At 42.2% G+C, this 24,200-nt stretch overlaps 1 protein-coding gene and 1 long non-coding RNA gene across 4 annotated transcripts in view; one reads left to right on the top strand and one right to left on the bottom strand.

Annotated features, from left to right (window-relative positions):
- FGD4 (FYVE, RhoGEF and PH domain containing 4) overlaps positions 1 to 17,049 on the bottom strand; it is a 106,272-nt gene extending 89,223 nt beyond the window's left edge. Inside the window, exon 1 of one of the 3 annotated variants that reach the window (XM_081024003.1) lies at positions 16,420 to 17,049. In XM_081024003.1, coding sequence (XP_080880129.1) covers positions 16,420 to 16,600 — 181 coding nt within the window. In that variant the 5' untranslated portion in view covers positions 16,601 to 17,049. Of the gene's footprint in view, positions 1 to 6,022; positions 6,117 to 16,419 lie in introns of those variants that run through there. The other 2 variants (XM_081024002.1, XM_081024008.1) reach the window with 2 other exon arrangements.
- A 58-nt stretch (positions 17,050 to 17,107) lies between these two features.
- On the top strand, positions 17,108 to 23,214 carry LOC308486872. Its single transcript, XR_013991341.1, has 2 exons — positions 17,108 to 17,533; positions 19,996 to 23,214. It is a non-coding gene; the product is annotated as an uncharacterized lncRNA (long non-coding RNA).
- Positions 23,215 to 24,200: the final 986 nt, after the last annotated feature.

Genomic DNA, 24,200 nt, shown 5'->3' with positions numbered 1-24,200 from the left:
TTTTTTTTTTGGTAGTAGCAAAATATAACATTTTCCTGCTGTTGCAACATGTATTGGAAATTGTTAGTTCTGTGACTACAGGCTGCATTAGCTAACAGCACTCAACAAACACTGCTTGATAATACTGATAGAATTTTTGATCAATAACATGGATACAACCATAGGATGACATTACTGAGTATTGCCACCGTCCTACATAATTTGTGACAAATAAAACTCACTGAGAACATGCACTAGACAAGGCAGAACTGAATCAAACCAGAAAAGACATTAATTAGAAATCCTCCCTGCACCCTATTAAGATAAGCAGCCAGCAGCATGGAATGGCTTTAAATATGTTAATCACTGCAGAAAAGAAGCACACTGACCCAACAAGCCACTACTTGCTGAGATTTAACAGCACACTAACATGAAGCAACAGAAGTACTGATCAATCCAAAAGATATGCAACAAATTTATCAGTTATTTCAAATCCCTTTGCTACTGCACTTAACCAGACTTTTGTTAGAAAGCAGGAAGCTGCCTAGCAACCTCATATTAGTAACATTGTTCAAAGTATATTTGAGATGAAACCACCTACTCACAAATTACATATTTTAGCCATGAGGGAAGAAAATCAATGGACACTCGTTAAATAAACTCAGCATTCATCTTTTGGGAATGTTGCTGAAGAGTCCATGGGTAAATTGTTTTCTTAGAAACGATCAGCTGCTGAAGAAAATTGATTCAACACTGTACAGGACAGTCTTGCGGCATCTTAAAGACTAAACATATTGTGGTATGTGCTTTCGTAGACTAGAGTTCAGTTCATCAGATGTTAGACTCCTACTGTTTTAACAGCAGGAGACCAACATGATTACAGTGGTACCTCGAGTTAAGAACTTAATTCGTTCTGGAGGTCCGTTCTTAACCTGAAACTATTCTTAACCTGAGGTACCACTTTAGCTAATGGGGCCTCCCGCTGCTGCTGCTTCCGCCGCGCGATTTCTGTTCTCCTCCTGAAGCAAAGTTCTTAACCCAAGGTACTATTTCTGGGTTAGCGGTGTCTGTAACCTGAAGCGTCTGTAACCCGAGGTACCACTGTATTTATCTTTTAGACAGTTTCCATGTGATTTGAGGGACAAAACAAAAGACGCTGAATCACTATTGGAATTTAATGTTTCCTTCTAAGGCTTATAGGCAAGAAAGCAGAATCCAAATTCAATCCAATGTGATAATTTAGCAGAGCAATATATATGGAATGTCACTATTGGCTCAGCCCCCAATAAACTGGGGAAATTGCGTCTGTGCAGATGCCTGAAATCGCGCATGCGTGATGCGGCCCATGGAGGGATCTCTGCTGAAGTGAACCGGCCCAGGCGAGGTAAACCTTGCCAACGCCTGGTTTATTCCATCCAACTCTACAATTCTATGATTCTATGTTCTTGTTCAGATCAAGAATGTAGATTTGCGCCCAACAGTTAGATTTGGTACATAGGCCTTTTTTTCTTGCCTTTCAGAATCTTAAGAAAAGAAGGGTAGGGGGTGAGAACACACTGGCAGAAGGGTAGTCATATCCTTTATTTTTTATTTCATGCTAAACTTCTTCCCTTCCCATGGAAATAAAACTACCAGTATAATTGATAGAGGGGGTTCTCTCTAATCCAAGCAAATTTTATTCACTCAAACAGCAAGAAGAAGAAGAAGAAGAAGAAGAAGAAGAAGAAGAAGAAGAAGAAGAGAGAAATATGAGTATCTTCAAGAGTTAGAGAACAATTATGTCTATGTCTACCCAGAAGCAACACAAGTTCAATGGGACTTACTCCTGGATACATGTATAGTACTGCAGCTCAATAACTGTGCAATCCTCCGCAAAAAAAAGCTCAAGAACACTGGGCAATCTCCCCCCATTTATTTTTAGTCCCCCAAAATAGGGGGTGTCTTATACATGGGGGCGTGTTATACATGGAAAAGTACGGTAATTTGAATTTGCATTCAATAGTTCCTTGTTGGCAGTCACTAACGACACACAATTACAAGTCACCAGAGCAGTTCATTTACAGGTATCTATCATACACTGAGAAATAAATATTTTTTAAAGCCAATAATTTAGAAGGGAAAAAATCCCCACCTTCTACCCGAGGAATTCATTTTACATAAGCCTATCAGGATATCTTCAGAAAAACAGAAGTAGCTTTGCAAGTTTTGTAGTAACTACCAGCTATCTGATATGCAGTGAAACTTTTACAAGCTATACCTAAACAAGTAATGCCAACTTTCACTTTACAAAGAGATGTAAACTGCAAGTACCTATGTGGGCTTATTAGGGGAAAAATTAAAAACATTCTCGCAGCAGAGAAATTAGGATCAACTAAAAAAAAAAAAGGTTGAGTGAGCAGACATTCAAATTCATTATAATTATTCATAGGGCATAGAAGAGAGAGGGAATCAAGATGATGATTCAGGGCACAATGACAAAATATTACTCTGCAGTTTGCAATAGCGTGTGGGAGAGCTATTATGCAGTCGCATGCGCACTTAGCGTGGGAGTTGAGCTCCACTGAGACAGAGTAGAACTAACTTCCGAAGCCAACATGCATAGAATTCAGCTATTAATTACGTTAGGGCAATGCTTGGAGAAAGACCTCAAGTTTCCACAAGGTTACTCGCACAAAGATAATGGTAACAAAGATATCCCCTTAAGTATCTTTGATAAGGTTTAAACAGGAAGGTGAGGTAATAAGTGATAAAGCATCTGCTCAACAGGAGATATATGGTATATTAATCCTACTTTCCTATTTCTGGTGGAATTTAATTTTCTTTCTGCTGCTTAGGTAATTTTTAGTTGAAAGTGAATTTATTTTTAAATGTGCGCTTGCTTGCACTGCAAGATATGAAGCAACCAGATATTCAGAGACTCTCCTCTGAAGCTGCTCTGGGCACCTACTGCAGCCATGAAGCCTGCTCAAGGTCAGGGAGAGGCAACAGGTAAGATGGGAGAGAGCTTGAGTCAGGAGACAGCGGCAAGAAATAACCTATAATTCACTATGAGATTTCACAGGCATTTACCTACTAAATTCCATATCAGAATCTAGACACAGAATTCCATTATTTCACATTCATGTGGATTTTAGACTTTTCTGCACTGCAGATAATTACTCACACTTAAAAGCAACAGCACAGCTTCACACTGTAAGGCAAGAATCAAACATGTAAATATTGAATCCTAGAATTTATTTAAAACAGGTAAAAACTTCACTCTGACTAATTTTTTAATCTGGCACTTCCCAAGATATCATCCACCGAGTTATAAGCGATGTCTTCCAGGAGTAGTTTTACAAATACAGCAACGGTTTGTGAAAACTGGTGGACAAGTAAGGTGAGTTTGTAGTGAGTGGGGTAATATTATAAATATATATTACTTAATATTATAAATATATAATACCAATATATAATATTGGTAGTGGGTGGCTCCACACAGCACAGAATTACTTATAGTACTCAGGTACAAAAACAAATGTCATCAGCTTTCAGTATAATATACCCCAATAAATACATTTATTACTAAGCAGGAATTATTTGTTGTTGTTGTTTAGTCGTGTCCGACTCTTCGTGACCCCATGGACCAGAGCACGCCACGCTCTCCTGTCTTCCACTGCCTCCCACAGTTTGGTCAGACTCATGTTTATAGCTTTGAGAACACTGTCCAACCATCTCGTCCTCTGTCGTCCCCTTCTCCTTGTGCCCTCAATCTTTCCCAACATCAGGGTCTTTTCCAGAGAGTCTTCTCTTCTCATGAGGTGGCCAAAGTATTGGAGCCTCAGCTTCAGGATCTGTCCTTCCAGTGAGCACTCAGGGCTGATTTCCTTAAGAATGGAGAGGTTTGATCTTCTTACAGTCCATAGGACTCTCAAGAGTCTCCTCCAGCACTATAATTCAAAAGCATCAATTCTTCGGTGAGCAGCCTTCTTTATAGACCAGCTCTCACTTCCATACATCACTACCAGGAAAACCATAGCTTTAACTATACGGACCTTTGTCGGCAAGGTGATGTCTCTGCTTTTTAAGATGCTGTCTAGGTTTGTCATCGTTTTTCTCCCAAGAAGCAGGTGTCACCATCTGTCACCATCTGCTGTCACCATCTGCAGTGATCATGGAACCCAAGAAAGTAAAATCTCTCACTGCCTCCATTTCTTCCCCTTCTATTTGCCAGGAGGTGATGGGACCAGTGGCCATGATCTTAGTTTTTTTGATGTTGAGTTTCAGACCATATGTTGTGCTCTCCTCTTTTACCCTCATTAAAAGGTTCTTTAATTCTTCCTTACTTTCTGCCATCAAGGTTGTGTCATACAGGCTTGTCATACTCCTTTCCCAATTTTGAACCAATCAGTTGTTCCATATCCAGTTCTAACTGTAGCTTCTTGTCCCACATAGAGATTTCTCAGGAGACAGATGAGGTGATCAGGCACTCCCGTTTCTTTAAGAACTTGCCATAGTTTGCTGTGGTCGACACAGTCAAAGGCTTTTGCATAGTCAATGAAGCAGAAGTAGATGTTTTTCTGGAACTCTCTAGCTTTCTCCACAATCCAGCACATGTTTGCAATTTGGTCTCTGGTTCCTCTGCCCCTTCAAAATCCAGCTTGCACTTCTGGGAGTTCTCGGTCCACATACTGCTTAAGCCTGCCTTGTAGAATTTTAAGCATAACCTTGGTAGCATGTGAAATGAGTACAATTGTGCAGTAGTTGGAGCATTCTACATGGAATAAATTTACATAAACCTGAATATATTATCCACTTACATGTGTGCAGAACAACCCAGCAGACCAGAGTTGAAGTTCTGTCCTTCTACCAAAGCAGAAAGAATGCACTGAAAGTATGTTTTAACACTATCAATTTCTAAAATAAATCTAAAAAATACAGAACTTTTAAAAAGTAAACAAGAGCGCATTATTTCTATCCAATTTAGTTTATCCTTTCAGAAACTAGAGATGCCAAGAAAAGCAGCTTCTTAGCATTAGCACAAAAGTAGCACTTCACAGGCTAACAGGAAGAACATAATTTGTTGTATCTGTATAACACTATTGGAGCAATTTGCTTGATTCCTAGAAATCTGTAATCTCTCAAACAAATCTGTATACAACCCTAAGAGGAAAAGCATACATTAATGCTTTGGGAGACTGCGGTTTCATTTCTAACAACCTGTATACTAAAAAAGTGATTTTTAGGGATGTGAACTGTATGGACCTATTCTTAATCTCTCTCTCTGACCTTGCTTATCTTTGCAGCACCCTTGGATTTGTTTTTACTGTGTGTTTCTGTTCTCGGTCTGTTTGCAGTTACTCAGGGCTAGAGGCTACCATAATACCGTGCTCAGTGACAATAAACATTCAAACACCAAGCTCAAACACATAATATGGATCAGAAATGTTTTGCGATATCAAAACAATTTTTCCATAACGTTTCCATCGTAGTAGCCATCAATAGCCCTTTCCTCCATTAATTTGTCCAATCCTCTTTTAAAGCTATCTAAGTCAGCAGCCATCAGAAACTTCTCCATGGTCTCAAGGGCTAGAATCTGCCATCTCATGAAAAATAAGCAATGCTGAAATGCTCAGGAGTTCAGAGACTATTCCTTATATCAGGGGTCAGCAAACTTTTTCAGCAGGGGGCCGGTCCACTGTCCCTCAGACCTTGTGGGGGGCCGGACTATATTTTTTTGGGGGGAGGAGATGAATGAATTCCTATGCCCCACAAATAACCCAGAGATGCATTTTAAATAAAAGCACACATTCTACTCATGTAAAAACACCAGGCAGGCCCCACAAATAACCCCGAGATGCATTTTAAATAAAAGGGCACATTCTACTCATGTAAAAATACGCTGATTCCTGGATCGTTCCTGGGATTTAGAAGGATCTGGCCCCTGGGCCTTAGTTTGCCTACCCATGCCTTATATCAAGCTAGAAAGGCAAATAGCACTCCCCACAGTCCTAAATCTCAGCTGTGCATGCTAGCTTAGTGGCACAAGTTAAGGAAATCATACCTTTCGTAGGCTCAGCTGTAGTGGAAGTAGGTTTTTCATTTGCACACCTCTTTGCTGCATGTAGCAGGCAGGTACTGGTCCCTTGCTCCAAGGTGAAGGCTAACTGCCTGCCCTTTACTGTTACATTCAACAAAGGGGAAATGCACACCCGGAACACACAAATCACATGTTCCTCAGATAACTAATCTAAATAGTATTTGGATTACGTAGCAGATGGAGGGGGTGTAACGAACTTAATTTATTACAAACAAGCAATAAAAAGGTCTGACAAAGGGCTGTTTAACAAAGACTGATGATGGAGAAAGCAGAAGTGACTTTAGAATCTATGGGGGACTTCTGAGCTCTCTGTTACCTATTACTTGGAGCTATCACTTTTAAAATCATTCCCTCTTTTATCAAGTGGTTTGTCCACAAGTGGACAGTCTTAAATGGAAAGAGAGCTCTACCAATGATAGATGTTCCTACATTAGCAGGGAAGTTGTAGTGGTGAGAATGATCAACTCCAGGAATGTTTTATATGGCTTTTCTATCCAAGTTATGTATTTCTTACATATCAAAACTTTGTTATTTTTGCTACCAAAATCTCTGCATGTGTTTGCAACAGGTAACGACTAGCCGTTTCACAAGTCATACTCTGCATAACAAAGGTCAATAAATCTGAAGATAAATTGTTTCTATTAGATTTCTCTTGAAATGTTTGACTTGTACCCACAGATGGGCAGCCAAATATCATCAGTCAAATCTTGATCTAATTATCTGCTAAGATCGTTCTCACGTTACTTCATATTGACAAAACCCGTAAAGTACTGCATCACAAGGTCCATTTACTTCAGACCTTTAAAAATGCCACATGCTGCAGCATAAATAATTCTGTGGTTTTTTAAGCATTCAGACAAGTTAGACAGGTTATCCTCATCACAGAAATGCTAATGAATCTCTGTTAATATGGAGCCTAAATGCAAGCATGATTGAGCTTGAAGCCTGATTTATATACAACAGAATGCCACCACCTTGTTCACTTCGACTAAACCGAAAATACCATACAGTTTTACTCCACAAGCATAAACTGTATAGTGTTTTTTAAAAAGATATGTATTTTTAAAAGTTAATACTAACATAATTATATCTTACTATCTCTCAATACGTTGGCTACCTCATGAGAAGAGAAGACTCCCTGGAAAAGACCCTGATGTTGGGAAAGATGGAGGGCACAAGGAGAAGGGGACGACAGAGGATGAGATGGTTGGATGGTGTTCTTGAAGCTACCAGCATGAGTTTGATCAAACTGCGGGAGGCAGTGGAGGACAGAAGTGCCTGGCGTGCTCTGGTCCATGGGGTCACGAAGAGTCGGACACGACTAAACGACTAAACAACAACAACAACATCTCTCATGCAATACACATACAAGACTCATTTGATAATTGAGGTTAATTGTACTAAATTCAGGAGAAAATACTTGGGTGAGGCTCTCTCAAAATGACACCTGCAAGAAGCAGGGTTGAACATTTTCTTGATTATAATTAGCACATGTTATTGAAGGGAACCAAGTGACTAGACATTTGTACTGTTTATAGTTTCTCCCCTGTCTAATCCACTTTGCTGTGTTAATTTCTCAGAAGACCTGTTTGCCCAGATCCTGCTACAACACCACAATATGGGGAAAAACCTCCTTTACTCTTCTAGAAGTGTGCTGTCATACTTCTGGCAATAAGGGGCATCATATTATATTTCTACTCTATCCGGAATGTATTTCTCTCTCATGGAATGAGTTGGTTCAGGTAGAAAAAAACAACAGTAAATTTAGAAGACCAGAACAGCGGATGGTTTCATACAGCTTAGCAGCCAATTACAGCAACATTTAGTTCTTTGTTCCGTTGGAGTGGTAAGATTTCCAATCTCTGCTCAACCTTTCTTGCCTTTTCCATTGCTCTTGTTTGACAGTTTTATTTCTGTGCCCTTTTCTCTACTTGCTTCCAACCGTAATCCACTTAATGCTCTATTTCTCTCAGCCTTTCTGCTGTTTGTAGCACCAGACCACAAAGCCTGAAACAATTCTTTTAAATGCCTCTTTGGTGTATCCCTCTCTCTCTTAGTCCCAGCTTTCCCCTTTTTACTTGTGGCATGTAACTTCTCACAACGCTCTCATGCTTTTCCGCCTTCCTGGAATCCCCATTTCACCCTCTCTCAACTTATCTTAAAAATGAAATAAAACAATGTTATCAACCACTCTTCTCTGAAGGGCATGGTTTCCCAATTTCCAACACCACACACACACACACACACACACACACACCAGGCTGAGAGAACATGACTAGAACAAGGTCTACACCACACAGGTTCCAACTAGCATCTACATATAGGAATAGCAAATTTCTTAAACCAAAAAGCTGCAACCCGCCCCCCCCCCAAAAAAACTCATGCTCAAGGACTAGCTTTATCAACCTCCACTACCATTGGTGCACCATCTACCAAGTTTAATGGAGCAACATTCCTAACATATGCAAAAATATTGGGCAATTTCCCAACCTATACTAATTGAAATTGCCCTGTGTTGTTAATTGTTATGAAACTCTTGCCATGATTCTTGGAGCAACAGACAAAGCCCCTGAAGTGCAGTTACCAAAACAAACCCCCCACAACCTACCCATCTTTGTTGTACTTTTCCATCCTTAAAAAAGAAAGGAGGGGGAAACCGGAGAGGGAGGGCACTTTACCCTGATTAAATGCACACTAGAACCCCTGCTGCAGCAGGTACTGTGTTTATTTAGTTAATAAAATTCATATTCCAGCTGACTGTAAAAGCAGCAACAACCTCAAAAGCGATTTGCCATGGTTCACAACTTAAAAGAAAAACTGCCCACAACATGGAAAAACTCCAAGCAATGCGCTGTCTCTCCCCAGGAGTCTGTGATAGCTCAGTTGGTAGAGCATAAGGCTCTTAATCTCAGGGTTGTGGGTTTGAGCCCCACACTGGGCAAAAGATTCCTTCAGTGTGGTGAGCCAGTGTGGTGTAGTGGTTAAGAGTGGTGGACTCGTAATCTGGGGAACTGGATTCGCGTCTCCGCTCCTCCACATGCAGCTGCTGGGTGACCTTGGGCTAGTCACACTTCTCTGAAGTCTCTCAGCCCCACTCACCTCACAGAGTGTTTGTTGTGGGGGAGGAAGGGAAAGGAGAATGTTAGCCGCTTTGAGACTCCTTCGGGTAGTGATAAAGCAGGATATCAAATCCAAACTCTTCTTCTTCATTGCAGGGGGCTGGACTAGATGACCCTTGTGTTTCCTGCCAACTCTGCTATTGATTCTATGAGCCAAGTTCTGCCCAACATGCTAATTTTGTATAATGGTACCTCAGGTTACATACGCTTCAGGTTACAGACTCCGCTAACCCAGAAATAGTGCTTCAGGTTAAGAACTTTGCTTCAGGATGAGAACAGAAATTGTGCTCCAGCGGCGCAGCGGCAGCGGGAGGCCCCCATTAGCTAAAGTGGTGCTTCAGGTTAAGAACAGTTTCAGGTTAAGTACGGACCTCCGGAACAAATTAAGTACTTAACCTGAGGTACCACTGTACATGCAAAAACTTGTGTGTAGAGAAGCATTCACTTATGCAAATTTCCATCTGTAGCGTGAACTGGTGTAGCTCAGAGACAGCTTTCTGTCTCAGATAGAAGTAGGATCCAGATCTTTAACTGGTCAGGATGTTCACAGCTCTGCCTCTCCAGGCAGCTAAGGACAGATAAACCAGGAATGCACTGCACTGAATATAAAGGAGCTGCTGGGAGCACTAACGAATCTAGTGAATCACTGCTCCATTGTTCTCAGTACTGACAGAGGCCTGTTTCTGCAATGCCAGGAAAAAGCTTCTGAATGAGAGGTGAGCTTGCCTAGCTGCTGGGCATCAACGCTTTGCATTTGTTCAGTAGAGACACAGTTCATTCCTGTCAGAAGACTTCAGCATGTTTTGCAAGGCACAGAGGAATGAGAATCACACACTTGTCACCGAAAGTTGACAATTCTGACAAATATACCTATCCCACTGCCTAGAATGCACCCTTACCAAGAAGACTGAAGCCACTGATTTGGAGTACAGTGGCACCTCAGGTTACATACACTTCAGGTTACATACGCTTCAGGTTACAAACTCTGTTGACCCAGAAATAGTACCTCGGGTTAAGAACTTTGCTTCAGGATGAGAACAGAAATCGTGCTCCGGCAGCGCGGCAGCAGTGGGAGGACCCATTAGCTAAGGTGGTGCTTCAGGTTAAGAACGGTTTCAGGTTAAGAACAGACCTCCGGAACAAATTAAGTACGTAACCAGAGGTACCACTGTAGATCCCCAGGCTGCTGGGAGATCATCATTCATGCTGTGGCCCCTCTGGTTGCAGCAGCTCAGTGTTTCAGAGTCACCAAGATAACTGAAGAGGCTGCCCCAACATAGCAAAGGACCCATACATGGATAGGCCATGCATTAGATTTGGCGTTTCTTCCCCAGGACTGGTGAGCAGTGGAGGAGTTTGAAGCTCCACTGCTAGAAAGAACATTAAGTGGGTAACATTCAATATTCTGGTGGCTTCTGGTCCATGCAGAAATGTGTGCCAATTTACGTGGTCTGCTACCCCAAAATGGGATGAAGCCAATTGATTTTAATCAGTAATATGGTAGCTGATGCCATCAGCTGCCTTGCTGGAGCTGCAATGGGTCGCTGGAAATCAACACCTTCCTGGACAGTTGTGACCACAGCTCTCAAATACTTGTCACTGCTTTCTAAAAATCATGGTAGCAGGAATTCATGAAGCGATTTGATTATACTGTAGTAGTATAGTAGTGAAGTATTGGTGTCTATACCCACTCTGGAATGGCCATTCCTTCTGCAACTGCAAATGCCAGTGATTGCTGTTCAGTGGAACAGACTGCCACAAGAGGTGGTGGACTCTCCTTCCTTGGAGGTTTCTAAGCAGAGTTTGGATGGCCAGCTGTCACATATGTTCTAACTGAGATTCCTGCATTGCAGGGAGTTGGACTAGATGACCCTCGGAGTCCCTTCCAAATAAGGATGCTTATCCCTATGAACAACAAAAAGATGCATCCAATTCAATGTGGTTGGGCGAATAGTAAAAAGATGGAGATGATCAGCTAAATATGCAGGAAGCTTCTGTACAACAATCTCCCTTTCTGAAATAAGGCAAATTCCTTTAAAGCCAAGGGTTACAAGAGGTCTGGACTCAAGCCATATGTCACAATTCTGCCAACATTAACCATAAGCCCTGTTCATTTAAAGAGATACAGTGGTGCCTCGCAAGACGAAATTAATCCGTTCCGCGAGTCTCTTCGTCTTGCGGTTTTTTCGTCTTGCGAAGCAATCAGTGGCTTAGCGGCTATTAACGGCTTAGCGGCTTTAAGAAAAAGGAAACAAACTCGCAAGAACTCGCAAGACGTTTCGTCTTGCGAAGCAAGCCCATAGGGAAATTCGTCTTGCGGAACGACTCAAAAAACGGAAAACTCTTTCGTCTTGCGCGTTTTTCGTCTTGCGAGGTATCACTGTAAGTGCATGATCCCACACCAAAATCAATACAATATACATTGGCAGAATTGTGTCCTATGAACCTGATAATCCAAATCTACAGAAATTTGCTTTAAATGACTTTTCAGTCTCTATTTGGACAGTAATTTACTTTCAGCTCCACAAAATATTTTTACAGATCTTACTAGACCCCACAACATTGATTGATTGATCTTCTGACCAGTGCAAAAGCACCACTCAGTATGTTATAGGACTATTGAATGGTCAACTCTTCCTGGTAGGTATTATATGAACTTGTCAATTTAGTAGTTGTTTGAGTAAATGTTGATAGCTCAAATTATAAAAGCAGAAAATTAAAACTTCTCCAAAAACACAAAATCGGAAGTAAGAAACTAGAACTTTTAGCTGTATGAGCGGAAATAGACTCTAGAAAACATGGAGAAGCTGCAACCTTTGAAGAGAGTCTTTTTCATAGTTGTTTATGATGCAGAACTTCCTTATGAGATATATTAAGTCCATGCTGCAATGTTCTGTTTCTCTTCAGGCAACAATCTGAAGAACTGTGCAAAGGAGGATAAAGTATTTTTCTTATAACTTATCCTGCTTGGGTAACTCAGCTGGCAGAGCACGAGACTGTTAATCTAGGGTTGTGTGTCCAAGTCCCACGTTGGGCAAAAGATTCCTGCATTGCAGGGGGTTGACCCTCGTGGTCCCCTTCCAACTCTACAATACAGTGATATATTGCATGTGACTATAGCATATACCGGTATGTATTTCTTTCTGTTGCATGATGCTTTTTATTATAAAATATTATCAAGGACTCCCATGTATTTTACACATACACCACATTCAGCTCAGTCATTCTTTGCATTAAACAATACAAGAACAAAACTACTCATCAATGTGTTTCAGTCAAGAGCACAGCAGTGAGTAGCAAATCATTCCCAGCAGGACAGCTTGTGCCCCAAGGTATTTATTCTCGGCACTGCAGTGGCGGAGAGGGATGGAGGAGGAGGTTAATTCACACCAGTTTATGTACTTAGTTTAGAGCTTCCAACTTTCATATCATAAAACATTAACAAGCTCAGCACTGTATTACTGAAGTAAAAAATTAGTCTACTGAAAGCTTTCACAAATAGATAGCAACAACAATAAGAAACATTAGATAAACACAGCAACAAATGAAGAACAAATGCAGCTTTTCTTGCAGCTTTTTCCCATGCTGCAGGAAGCACTGAACTGAATACAGATAGTCTTCTGGTTCCCTTCTGGGTATCACTGCAGTAGCTGATGCTTATAGGCAATAGAGAGAATCCACTGCAGACAGGGGAAACAGCATTTCAGGCAAATCTGCTCCACTGAGCTATGGCCCCCATTGTTAAAAAGTCCTACAGTACTAGCAATTTTGTTTATAACAGGAATTGGTATTGCTACTTTTGTACTTTGAAACTGGTTTTCTGTGCGCAGCCCATTAATGGTAGTGATTAACCAAAGTGCTCTACCCTACTGCATTTGCAGTATGTTTCCTCATGTTCCACACCTCCAATACTTGCAAGTTCTTAGCAGAGAGCAGCCATCATGGCTAGTAACTATCACCAGCCCTGTCCTCCAGGAATTTGCCCAGTCCTCTTTTAAAGCCATCAAAGTTTCCCAGTTTAACTATGCACTACATAAGTACTTTCTTTTACCTGTCCTGACTCTTCCAACATTCAGCTTCACTGGATGTCCACGAGCCCTAGGGTTATAGAATCTTTTTCTGTTGCTCAGCACCCCAGCAAATAAGGAAATCACTACTAAGCATGTAGGAGACAAGGTTTCATACATATTACCAGAAGTTACCCATGTTTGTGAAGTGAGGAAGGATTCTCCATAACCACAAAGGCTACGTTTTTCATAGAAAACGAGGATTTTTTTCCTTTCTTTTGGAAAATAAGTTGTTTTCTTCTGAAATGACTATTAATTTAAACATCATGTGGCTGTCTGACTGGAGGGCCTGATAGTGGAAGTATCACAGCAGCATCTTGAAGATATGCAGTTTTATATAATCTGAACTCGAATAAATGCAGTGTCTTATCCCCCTACATACATCCCAAATGTACCTCGACCCATGATACAAAAGTGCATTTAATCTAATTTGCACTCACTTCCTTAAGAGAATACCTTTTTACCATGAGAAATCAGAACGAACTTCCTTCTCCTTGTATCTTGCTTTGGTACTAGGCAACTAGTGGGCAGGCAAAAAGGACTGGCCAGTGTGATATGGCTTTGCTGCTACTCATGCTGGCTCACAAGTGCTACCTTCTACCTCAAACTCTGAACCAGTTTGGGCACTGACCAAAAGCTAAGTAGATTACCTGGAAACCTATGGATTCTCACACATCATGGCAACCATTTACATGAGGTTAACCTAACATAGCAATTTCCAGGACCACTTATCCATCAATGTGCAACCAATTCTGATTTTTGTTCACTGTGATCTCCATTCCCAATTTAATGTTTCTCTCAAACTTGAGCAACTTTCTTTGTGTTGGTAAAGTTGGTAAAGGACCCCTGGGTGGTTAAGTCCAGTCAAAGGCAACTATGGGGTGTGGCGCTCATCTCACTTTTCAGGCCAAGCAGTACCTATTTATCTATTTGCACCAGTATGCTTTCAAATTAGTATGTTGGCAGGAGCTAGGACAGAGCAACGGGAGCTCACCCCATGGTGGGGATTCTTTGTGTTACAGATGTACGTATTACACTCCCTTTCTCTCAATGTATACATATTTGTCATTCCAATTTTTACAGCTCTTTACTAGGCAAAAACAAAGCAGCAACCCACAAAGGGGATGCTGTAAATAAAAATCTATAAATCAGCATTACCATCTGTTTAAACAGGAAATACACAAACAGAATAGTTCCCCACGCTCTAAGCTATCCAGCACTCTGGATGCAGTACTGTTGCTTTCGTGAAAATTCTCTGCCCCCTAGCAATAACCTAAATAGTTGACATATTTCCAAACGCCTTACATGAAACAAATATTTGCACTCATGCCCATTTTGTTTATTTTCATCCAACATGGAACTGATGTCATGCAGTTAAATTGAGTGATTTTTTTAAAAGGTCTAGTTTACCTTTCACAAGTAGATAAAAAGAAGCTACAGTCTACTCAGCAAGTATCTTATCCTTAATGGGCACAGTGCTTCTTCCTTTAACATGCATACACAAAAACCACTTCCAGCAACTGTTCACCAAAGCTTTTGCCAGCACTCTACAAGATTAGCACCTCCCCAAAGGAAAGCTTTCTGTAGAGCAATACCTTTTCACTGTACAGTGGTACATCGGGTTAAGTACTTAATTCGTTCTGGAGGTCTGTTCTTAACCTAACACTGTTCTTAACCTGAAGCACCACTTTAGCTAATGGGGCCTCCTGCTGCTGCCACGCTGCCGGAGCACAATTTCTGTTCTCATCCTGAAACAAAGTTCTTAACCCGAGGTACTATTTCTGGGCTGGCGGAGTCTGTAACCTGAAGCATATGTAACCTGAAGCATATGTAACCCGAGGTACCACTGTACAGCGAACGTGGCTCACCGGTGGCCCTCCAAATATTGTTGGATTCTAGCTCCCATCAGTGTCAGCCAGCATGGCCAATGGTGGAAGAAGATGGGAGTTGTAGTCCATAGCATCTGGAGGTCAGCATGTTGGCTACCCTGGCATAGAAACCTATGATTGCTCAGAGGATCTCTGCATCCATTATGTTCATTTACCTAGAGTGCAGAAAGTATCTTCCACTGATATCTTTGTTGGTTCTAGATGGTTTGCTCACTGAAAACAAGCAGGTTTGCTAAGGTGTGAGAGGGATGGAGAATTTTTATTTCAAAGAAGTCCTCTTTACCAGGAAAAAAAACAGAACTTTAAAGTTTACATGCATAGGACTAACACTGCAAAACAGAATCATATAGACAATAACACATTTTCACACTATTTTGATAGAAAAAAGTGTTCCACACAAATTAGAAAAAGTAAGCACTTTAAAATTAAAAACTTGCAATTGGCATAAGAGACTTCTTTCATCTTTCAGTGGGCGAGAGTTAAAACCACCTTAGAATTTTAAAAGTATACTTGCACAAAACTTCATCCCAAACATGCAATGGCACCAATATCAGACAAAAACAAAATATGGAGCTCCCTCCTCTTTTTCCATACCTAAAGTGGGGAGGACACAGAACATGATCGTAAACAAGTTTACTTAAGAATTCAGCCAAGTTTATACAAAGAGAGAGGGTGTGTTTGGGAACACTGTATCGGCAAGGGATTCTGCAGTAAAATGCAGCTGGTCCTTCAAATATATATATATATATATATATAGCAAGAGCCTGCTGGATCAGGCCAATAGTCTTATCTACTCTAGCATCCTGTTCTCACAGTGGCAGACCAGATGCCTGTGGGAAGCCTGCAAGAGAGATCTCTTCCCTCTTGCATTTTCCAACGACTATTACTCAGAAGCATTTCTGCCTCTGGCCAGGGACACCACACCTTACAACATATTGAAGTCTAAACTTTATGTTGATCTATGAGTGCATGTATATTTGCAATAGTACAATACTATCGTCTATTTTGTTGCGAGAGGGCTACCCCGCAGCAACTTCTGGAAGTTTGGCCGCAGGGTCTCCCCCGGTGTGTGTGGGGAGACAGCCCAGCTGCAGTTTTGCAGAGTACGCCTTTCCAACTCCTGCTGCACTTTACTTTTCCCTCGGCGCGACCTTAGACCCGAAGCTGCTGGGCGCGACGGGCCACGCCAGGACAGCCAACAAACCGCAGGAAGGAAAGGAGAGGGAAGGGAAGGGAAGGGAAGGGAGGTCCCGGCTCAGAGCCCAAAGGTGAAGCCCGAGTTGTACCTGCTGCTGCCGCTGTTGGCGCCGCTTCCCTGGCAACGTCTCTCCTCCTCTCCGGGTGGGAAAGAGGCGAAGCGGCGGCGGCGGCGGCCTGGGAGAAGACCAAGGCGCTGCTGCTGAGGCTGGGGCTGGATTTCCTCCGGATGGCCACCCGCCTGAAGCCCATGCTCTCGGGCCCCTCCATCTTCCCCTCTCGCCGCCGGCTGCGCAAGTGAGGAAAGGGGGCAGAGAGAGACCAGACGCCAGGCAGCGGGCAGAAAGCCGCTCTTCCTCAGCCCCTGACAGGAATGGCCACGGCCATTTCCCACGCCCCCTACAGGCTGAGGGAGGCCGGCGGCTGCTGCCACTTGCTCCTCCGGCTGCTCTGTGGGGCGCTTTGCAAAGCGGGAAGGGGCGTCGGGAGATAGGGAGGCGGAGAAAACCACCGCCTGCCTCTTTGCCCCGCCTGGTGTCGCAACTCTGCCCGAGCGCCAGACGCCGCCCGCGAGGAGGAGGAAAGAGAGGCGCGCAGAGATTTGCGGCCGCCTCGAAATTCCCGCTCAAATCTGGCCGGGCGCCAAAAGCGCGCGCCTGGCCGGCGTTGCCTTGCCTCCGCCGCAGGCGCGCGCACTCTCGGCTCTGAGCTCCTTCACCTGCCAGGTGAGACAGGGGAGGAGAGCCCGCCCTTCCTCCTCAGGCGGGGCAGCCGCGCGCTGCTGTTACGAAAGTTCTGCTCGAGTTGCAGCCCCTGAGAGCCTGTCGACCGCGGGCGGATTTCACGCGGCCTTTTTAAGCGGGCTCTTATGTCAGGGTTGTTGCAGCTCGACTCGGTTTACTCTGCGGTAAATCCCGGCTGAGTTCCGTTGGATTGACTCCCGCGAGTGCCTAGGACGGGGACGCCTACTTCATATGATGCTTTCCACTTGATATTATAGAATCGATAATATAGATGCCTAAGGGGCATCTAGTCCAACGCACTGCAGCACAGGACTCCGGCCCACAGCTTACCTTCTGATTAAGAGCCAGACATTGCACCGTGCTTCTCTGTCCTTTCGTTCCCATTTCGGCCCACTTTTTGGTCCAAGGCAATGGTGGAAATAATGAAGCCGTTTCCAATCTTCTGTTTATTATTCTTCAGGTTTGTGGTCCTTATACTGCTGTTTTTACTGCTGTCTGCAATACCTAGTCCTCCACTGTCTAGGCAAATATGCCTCTGAATAAGAGTTGCTGAGAATTGCAGGTGGGGACAGTTGCTGTTCCACTCAAGTTCATAGCTGTCAACCTTCCTGTTTTTGGCGGGAAATTCCCTCATTCTAGCGCCATTTGCCGCTGCTATCCCGGATTGTTAGATATCCCGTAGACTGTCTGCGGGACAGGTGAGGCTGCTGAGCCCTTATTTTCAAATCCGAAAGTTGACAGCTATGCTCAAGTTCTCCCTGCAGGCATCTATTTGGCCACTGTGAGAACATGATGCTGGACTAGATGGGCCTTTGGTCTGACCCAGGTCTCTTCTGCTGTTTTTAATTGCTTATTCTATTCTTGTGACTGCCCTTGGCTCCCCCTTTGGGTATGAAGGGCTGGTTAGAAATGTGAAATAAATAATAGGTGGTTTCTATTTTTTCCGGTCCCTCTAGTCCAGCCTCCTGGTCTCACAATGGCCAACTGGGATCTAGTTCCAAAACAATACCAGAAACTATTTGCAAAGCTGTGACCGTCCTGCCTAGGTCTATGTTGCAAAATTGGCTAGAAGACAGCACTTTGAGTGCTGGTGTCGGGGGCACAGCAGGACGTGAAGCACAGATTATAAGTGTGTGCAACACCACCTGTCCCTGCCCAAAGTGAGGAAGCTACAGAGAAGTCAGGCACAGTAGATAACCAACAGAGGACCACAGCAGGTCAGCTGACACTCCCTCACCCCTGTTATAAAGACTGGGCCAGGCTTCCTCAAGGTGATCTAAGCAATGAAGAGAACTGTTCTTACTGATTTCACCATCCCAGGGTTGGTAGCTGTTCAGAGAGGATGCCCTAGCCTCTGCACTCTGACAGGTGACATTTCAGAAGCCAGAATGGTGACTAAGCAGGATTTCCAGAGGGTTATGTTTCAGCGTTCTGCTGCTGCTTAGATCTCCTGTGCCTAGCAGAGCAGGACTGCAATTTAAGGAAAGTGCTTAATATGCATAATTTATACATATTTCACAAGTCGGATTGTTGTACGTGGGGGGGAGCATTATACACAATTTTAGTTACCTTGATGCTGAATTTTGATAATTTATTTTTTGAAAATGTTTTGAACAGGCAGCCCTTGCTTCCTGAGACAAAGGACAAGATCTTACTCCCCATCTTCAATTTAAAGTACAGAAGCTGACTGGATTTTACTTGAACACTGGCAGCATGATAGTGTCTCCCAGTGCACCTGAGACTGCATGACAGCCCAGTGGCATGCATAGCTCTGATCCCCATCACAGGAATTATTGGGACCCCTGAATCTAGCAGTGAGTGGGGCACTGAGTTGGAGGCTGCAGGGGCACTGAGTTGGAGGCTGCAGGGGCACCTGTTGGTATCCCTATATTCAGCAGCCAGCTCCATGCCCTGAATCTGAATATAGGGATACCATTGCACCTGAGGCTGTTAGACAGAAGTCCCCAGATGAACTTCCCAGATCACCAGGGGCTGTAGCAGGGGTCAGCAACCTAAGGCCCACGGGCCAGAAGCGGCCCACAGAGGTCGTTTGACTGGCCCACAAGCCGCATTGCGTGTGGTGCTAAACCGGCGTGGTGCAGGGACTCGCTTCCACGGCACCGAAAATCATGTCTGCGCAGACGCTGAAAATTGGGGGCACACACACGATCCGGCCCATGGAGAGATCTTCACGGGACCAGTCTGGCCCAGGCAAGATAAACCTTGCTGACCCCTGGCCTATAGGGCCAAACCCTCAGGGCACCTTCTCCTGAGCCTGAAGAGCTGAAGGTCTTCCACTGCACATCACCAGTCCATGGGTGCAGGCAGCTATGGAACAGAGTAGGAGTGCCTATTTTCAGGCCAGGGGATTGTCCTTTAAGGTGCTTAAGTTATCTCAAGGGGATGGATCTATGCTCCAGTAACCTCCCAGCTGGATTACTGTCAGGCATTGTACATGAGGCTGCCCTTGAATACAACTTAGAAACTCCAATTATTGAAGAATTTATCTGCCACAATTCAACTACAACAGCCAGGTTTATTCATATTACACACAAAAATCGGTATGTATTCATTTCCAGAGCGATTTCAAGGTGCTGGTACTTACCTTAAAATCTCTAAATGGCTTGGGATCCAGATGTCAGAAGGAGTGCCTCTTCCCTGTGGTCAAGATCTTATGTCAAGGTCCTCTTCCAAAAGCCTTCCAAGTGCTTTTTCACTGGTAGTGTCCTGGCACCACCAATAAAGAGGTGTGCCTTTTGCCTACTTTACAAATTTCAGGCACCAAATCAATACTTTTTTTAAAAAAAACCAGGCATTCTAAGATGCATACAATAATTCAGTGTGCTGTGTGGTTTTATTGCCTGAAACTTTAATAACTGTCACACGAGAGAAATCTAAAAAGGTTTGCTGCTCTCTCACCAGGGTGAGGCAAAATTTGATATCCTGGATAATTCTGCCATCTGATGATTTTGCAGATAGAGTCCTGTTTCCTTCCTTTCTTCAGAGAATCGGAGGTGTGGGCACACACAGACCACAGCAACACACAGTGACATACTAAAGAATACAGATACAGCACAAAGTTCAAGGAACAAAAAATGGCCAGTTTATTTACTGGGATAGTTATGCATTACACCATAATTTTAATCGGAACATAATTATATAAGAATCAGTATATTAGCTTCTAATTTAGTTTCTTCAGTTCTGGAGCGTTTTATTTTCCCAACCGTTCAACCTGCATGATCATACCACACATGTACAAGCACATGATTCCCTCACGAAGCAATGTATCTAGGATTGTCTACAGTATCAAGACTGGGATGGGAGAGAGTTTGACATGGCAATAATTCAAAGCCTTTAAAACGAGTTGTTTTGGAATCCAGAATTGGTCAATATTCTTGTCTTAAAATCAGAATTGCAACACAATAAAAATTTCTGACATTCAACCTTTAAGTCAATTAGCACATCTATCTGTATCCTCTAGAAATACTCCATTCAACCTCAAAAAGGCTTTACAACAGAATTTCAATTTAGTTTAGGAACAGCCGACTTTTACAGCAGTATACAAATTGTATTTTAATGCAAACTGCACCATTATTTAAAACCATTTGGAATACAGTATAACACAGTATGTCCTTTCGTGTGGTTAATTAGATAAGGATATTCATGCAAAGGGGAACATTCATAGATTACAAAATCACAAAACATCAGGATTTTAAGGTTCTCTCTCTCTTTACTTATAAAGGATTGATTTAATCAACCCTTTAACGGTCAAACCACAGGGTTTGAAGCACTAGGTCTATAACTAGTGAGGTGTACTTAGGTCTAATTCAAAGATATGGTGCACAAAGCCATACCCCTGAAGAAACAAGTTTTCAAAGCTAGATTACTCTTCTTTCTCTCCCCACCCCCCACCCTCCAGAGCTGGTTAGCAAGATTGTTCACCTAACATTTGTACCAAACACTTCTGACAAATCTCCAAAACAGATATAATAATAAAGTCAAAGTTGCAATAAAAACAAAATCTGTTTATGCTGCAAAAAATCAAAACAATCAGTGCATAATAATAATCATAATAATGAGCAGCACATGTACCTTCATATCAAGACACTAATTGAAACACAAGGCCCCCATCCCTCCAGAGTCTGACAGCAAATTATCTCCACTCGCAGCAACATATTTTTTCCTTTGTGTCTTGTCAATTTATCACTTTGTTACCTTCAGATTTAATAGAGGGGATTATCAAGAGCTCTGCAGGAGAGAGATTAAAATGCAATGAGGATTTAAGCCGTGCGTCTCTTGATGAAAGTTATATTGGACGTGCATTTCCAATATGCAGTAAGCGGGAAAGACTATCTCATGAAATAAGAATTATTCAGCTTCATCATCAGGGTTATGGGAAAGGGTACATGAAATCACGTCATGCAAGCTTTTAAATATATTGCATATTTAGATGCATTTCTGCCTTAAGGCTGAATGCAATTAATTGCTTTTCTTTTTTTTTCTTTTATGCAGAATATGAACCAAAAAAATTAAATATATGGAATAAAAAATCTGATTACTATATGTCCCTTTTAGGTATAGAAATGAACAACTGAAAGAAACATTGAAGGAAGAAAAAAGGCTATTTTTAAAGCAAGAAATAAATAAGGAAATGGCTGTGCTTCTAATGTACCTGGATTCTAATGTACCTCAGTACCTGGAATTTTGAAATAAAGGACACCTTTATAAACAAAGGAAATAACATAATTTAAAGTCAAACAGTCACCAGATGAAAAGAACCAACCAAGAAAGGGATCATTTGTAATCTTGTTGAATTAGATATCAGGTTGAACCCTTTCTGGCTTCAGTAGCACAGGATTACTCAATAGTTATTTTTTGTCCCACTCCTCTGCCATAGTTAAGTTTAAGGTCCAATGTTACTAATACCAGTAATATCCAGGTAAGCAAGTTTTGTTAGCAAAGTGTTGACTTGTTTTGAAACCACTCCACTCGTAGACTTGTAGGTTCTCATGACTAAACCTTACCCTTTGGGTTATATATAGCTTTGAGGGGGCCTTCTGAGAACTATTGGTAGGTATTCTACCATTTTTGCACTCAGATCTTGAGTTTCTAGTAATTAATCTTGACATAATTGTGACCCAGCCATTACTGCAGGCATAATGCAGCAGCCTTCCTACATCCAGAAACGTGTGGTGCATACTAACCTGCACTGCACACAGAGAAGAAAGCGCAGGTCTATATATTTGCCTTCCATGAATGAAGGTCAGCACTGGATATTTTCATGTCCAGATAAAACAGGGTACATGTATGGAGGTGGGTGAAAATCCATAGCAAATCCCCCACCTCTCATTTGCATCTGCACAGTGTGGGTGAACAAGTGCACTCTCATCTTCTGATATAGATAGGAACGTGTAACTTCATCGCTTTGCGGGGTACTCATGACCATCTCTGCACTGGAGTTCTATTATCTTTGCATTCAATTTTTAATTCTTTCCCTAAAACTCTCCAAATATAATTATTTGATACGACCCAAAATTACAATTTTCAGTACTTTGAATGCTCTGGAAATAAACATTTCAAAAGAATAACCTCCCTACCCCCAACTGCTATATATTTTAGAAAGAAAAACTGAAATTCTCAACACAATTACTTGGAAGTATGTTCCCTGGAGTTCAGTGGAACTTAGGTCAGAGCAAATGTGCTTAGGGCAGAAGCTTAACAGTGCAATCCTGTGCATTTTTTACTTTCAAGTCTCACTTTGTTCAGTAGGGTTTATTTCCTGGTAAGTATGCATAGGATCGCAGCCATTAATGTACTTCATTGGAATAGTTTTAATAAGAATATCTTTGTAGTTCTAAAAGATGTTTGGTAAGAATAAGAGGCAGTTGCAGTAGTGCTGCTTAAGCAGCAACGCTCATGTTTTCATATCTGAACAAGCCCCAGTATTCTGAGGAGTACATTGGCCTAGCTGAAACATATCCTTAATAAAATCAATTAGATATAAAGAGCATGTTCCAACCAATTTTAAGCATTTTTAAGGCATATCGATTTCAGTGAATGAGATTTAAGCATGTGCTTAGCTCTCTCTTTCTGTCTGAAATCATCATGCATAATTTAGAGTAGATCATACCCAATACAAAACAAACTCGTAAGGGCTCATTTCAGTGTTTGCCAAAATTATGCCAACAAGGTTGCCACCTCTACCCCCCAATGGGATTCCCATGTCAGTAGACTAGTAGGTACTTAGTTTAATCACAGACCCCTGTGCAATAGCTTTAAGAAGGTTAGCTGTGTTAAGTCCATGTTGCAGCAAAACAACAGAAAGTCGCATAGAACCTTAAAGGCAAGCACGTTCATTGTGGTGCAACATTTGGTGTAAGCTTTCACCAAAATAAATGTTACAGATAGGTAGCCGTGTTGGTCTGCCATAGTCAAAATAAAAAAATCCTTCCAGTAGCACCTTTAAGACCAACTAAGTTAGTTCTTGGTATGAGCTTTCGTGTGCAAGCACACTTCTTCAGATACACTGAAACAGAAGTTGCCAGATCCTTCTATATAGTGAGAAGGTGGGGAGGGGTATTACTCAGAAGGGTGGTGGGAATGGGAGATAGCTGAGATGAGCCTGCTGACGACTCAGCTCATCTCAGCTATCTCCCATTCCCACCACCCTTCTGAGTAATACCCCTCCCCACCTTCTCACTATATAGAAGGATCTGGCAACTTCTGTTTCAGTGTATCTGAAGAAGTGTGCTTGCACACGAAAGCTCATACCAAGAACTAACTTAGTTGGTCTTAAAGGTGCTACTGGAAGGATTTTTTTATTTCAAAATAAATGTGTTGGTCTCTTAAGTTGTCACAAGGCTCCTTGTTTCCCTTCACCCCACTTATTAGGTTTTTAAATTTTATTTGATGAAAGAACCCCATGTAAAGCTAGAGGTGGCAGCCCTAGATGCTGTTTACATGAAGAATTGAAGACATTCACTTGTTACATAAGAATATGAGGATAAGATACAGCATTAAAATGTTAAACATATCACAAGATAAGGAACATGGAAACAAAAAGGATAAATGAGTACAAAGCACTGTTAGGTTTCTAACAGCAGACTTACATACAAGTTTGACTATCA

This window comes from Podarcis pityusensis (genome assembly GCF_964106645.2).
Source record: "Podarcis pityusensis genome assembly, chromosome: 10".
NCBI lineage: Eukaryota > Metazoa > Chordata > Lepidosauria > Squamata > Lacertidae > Podarcis > Podarcis pityusensis.
The sequence above is the reverse complement of the archived record's forward strand: the minus strand, read 5'-3'. Positions and strand labels throughout refer to the sequence as shown.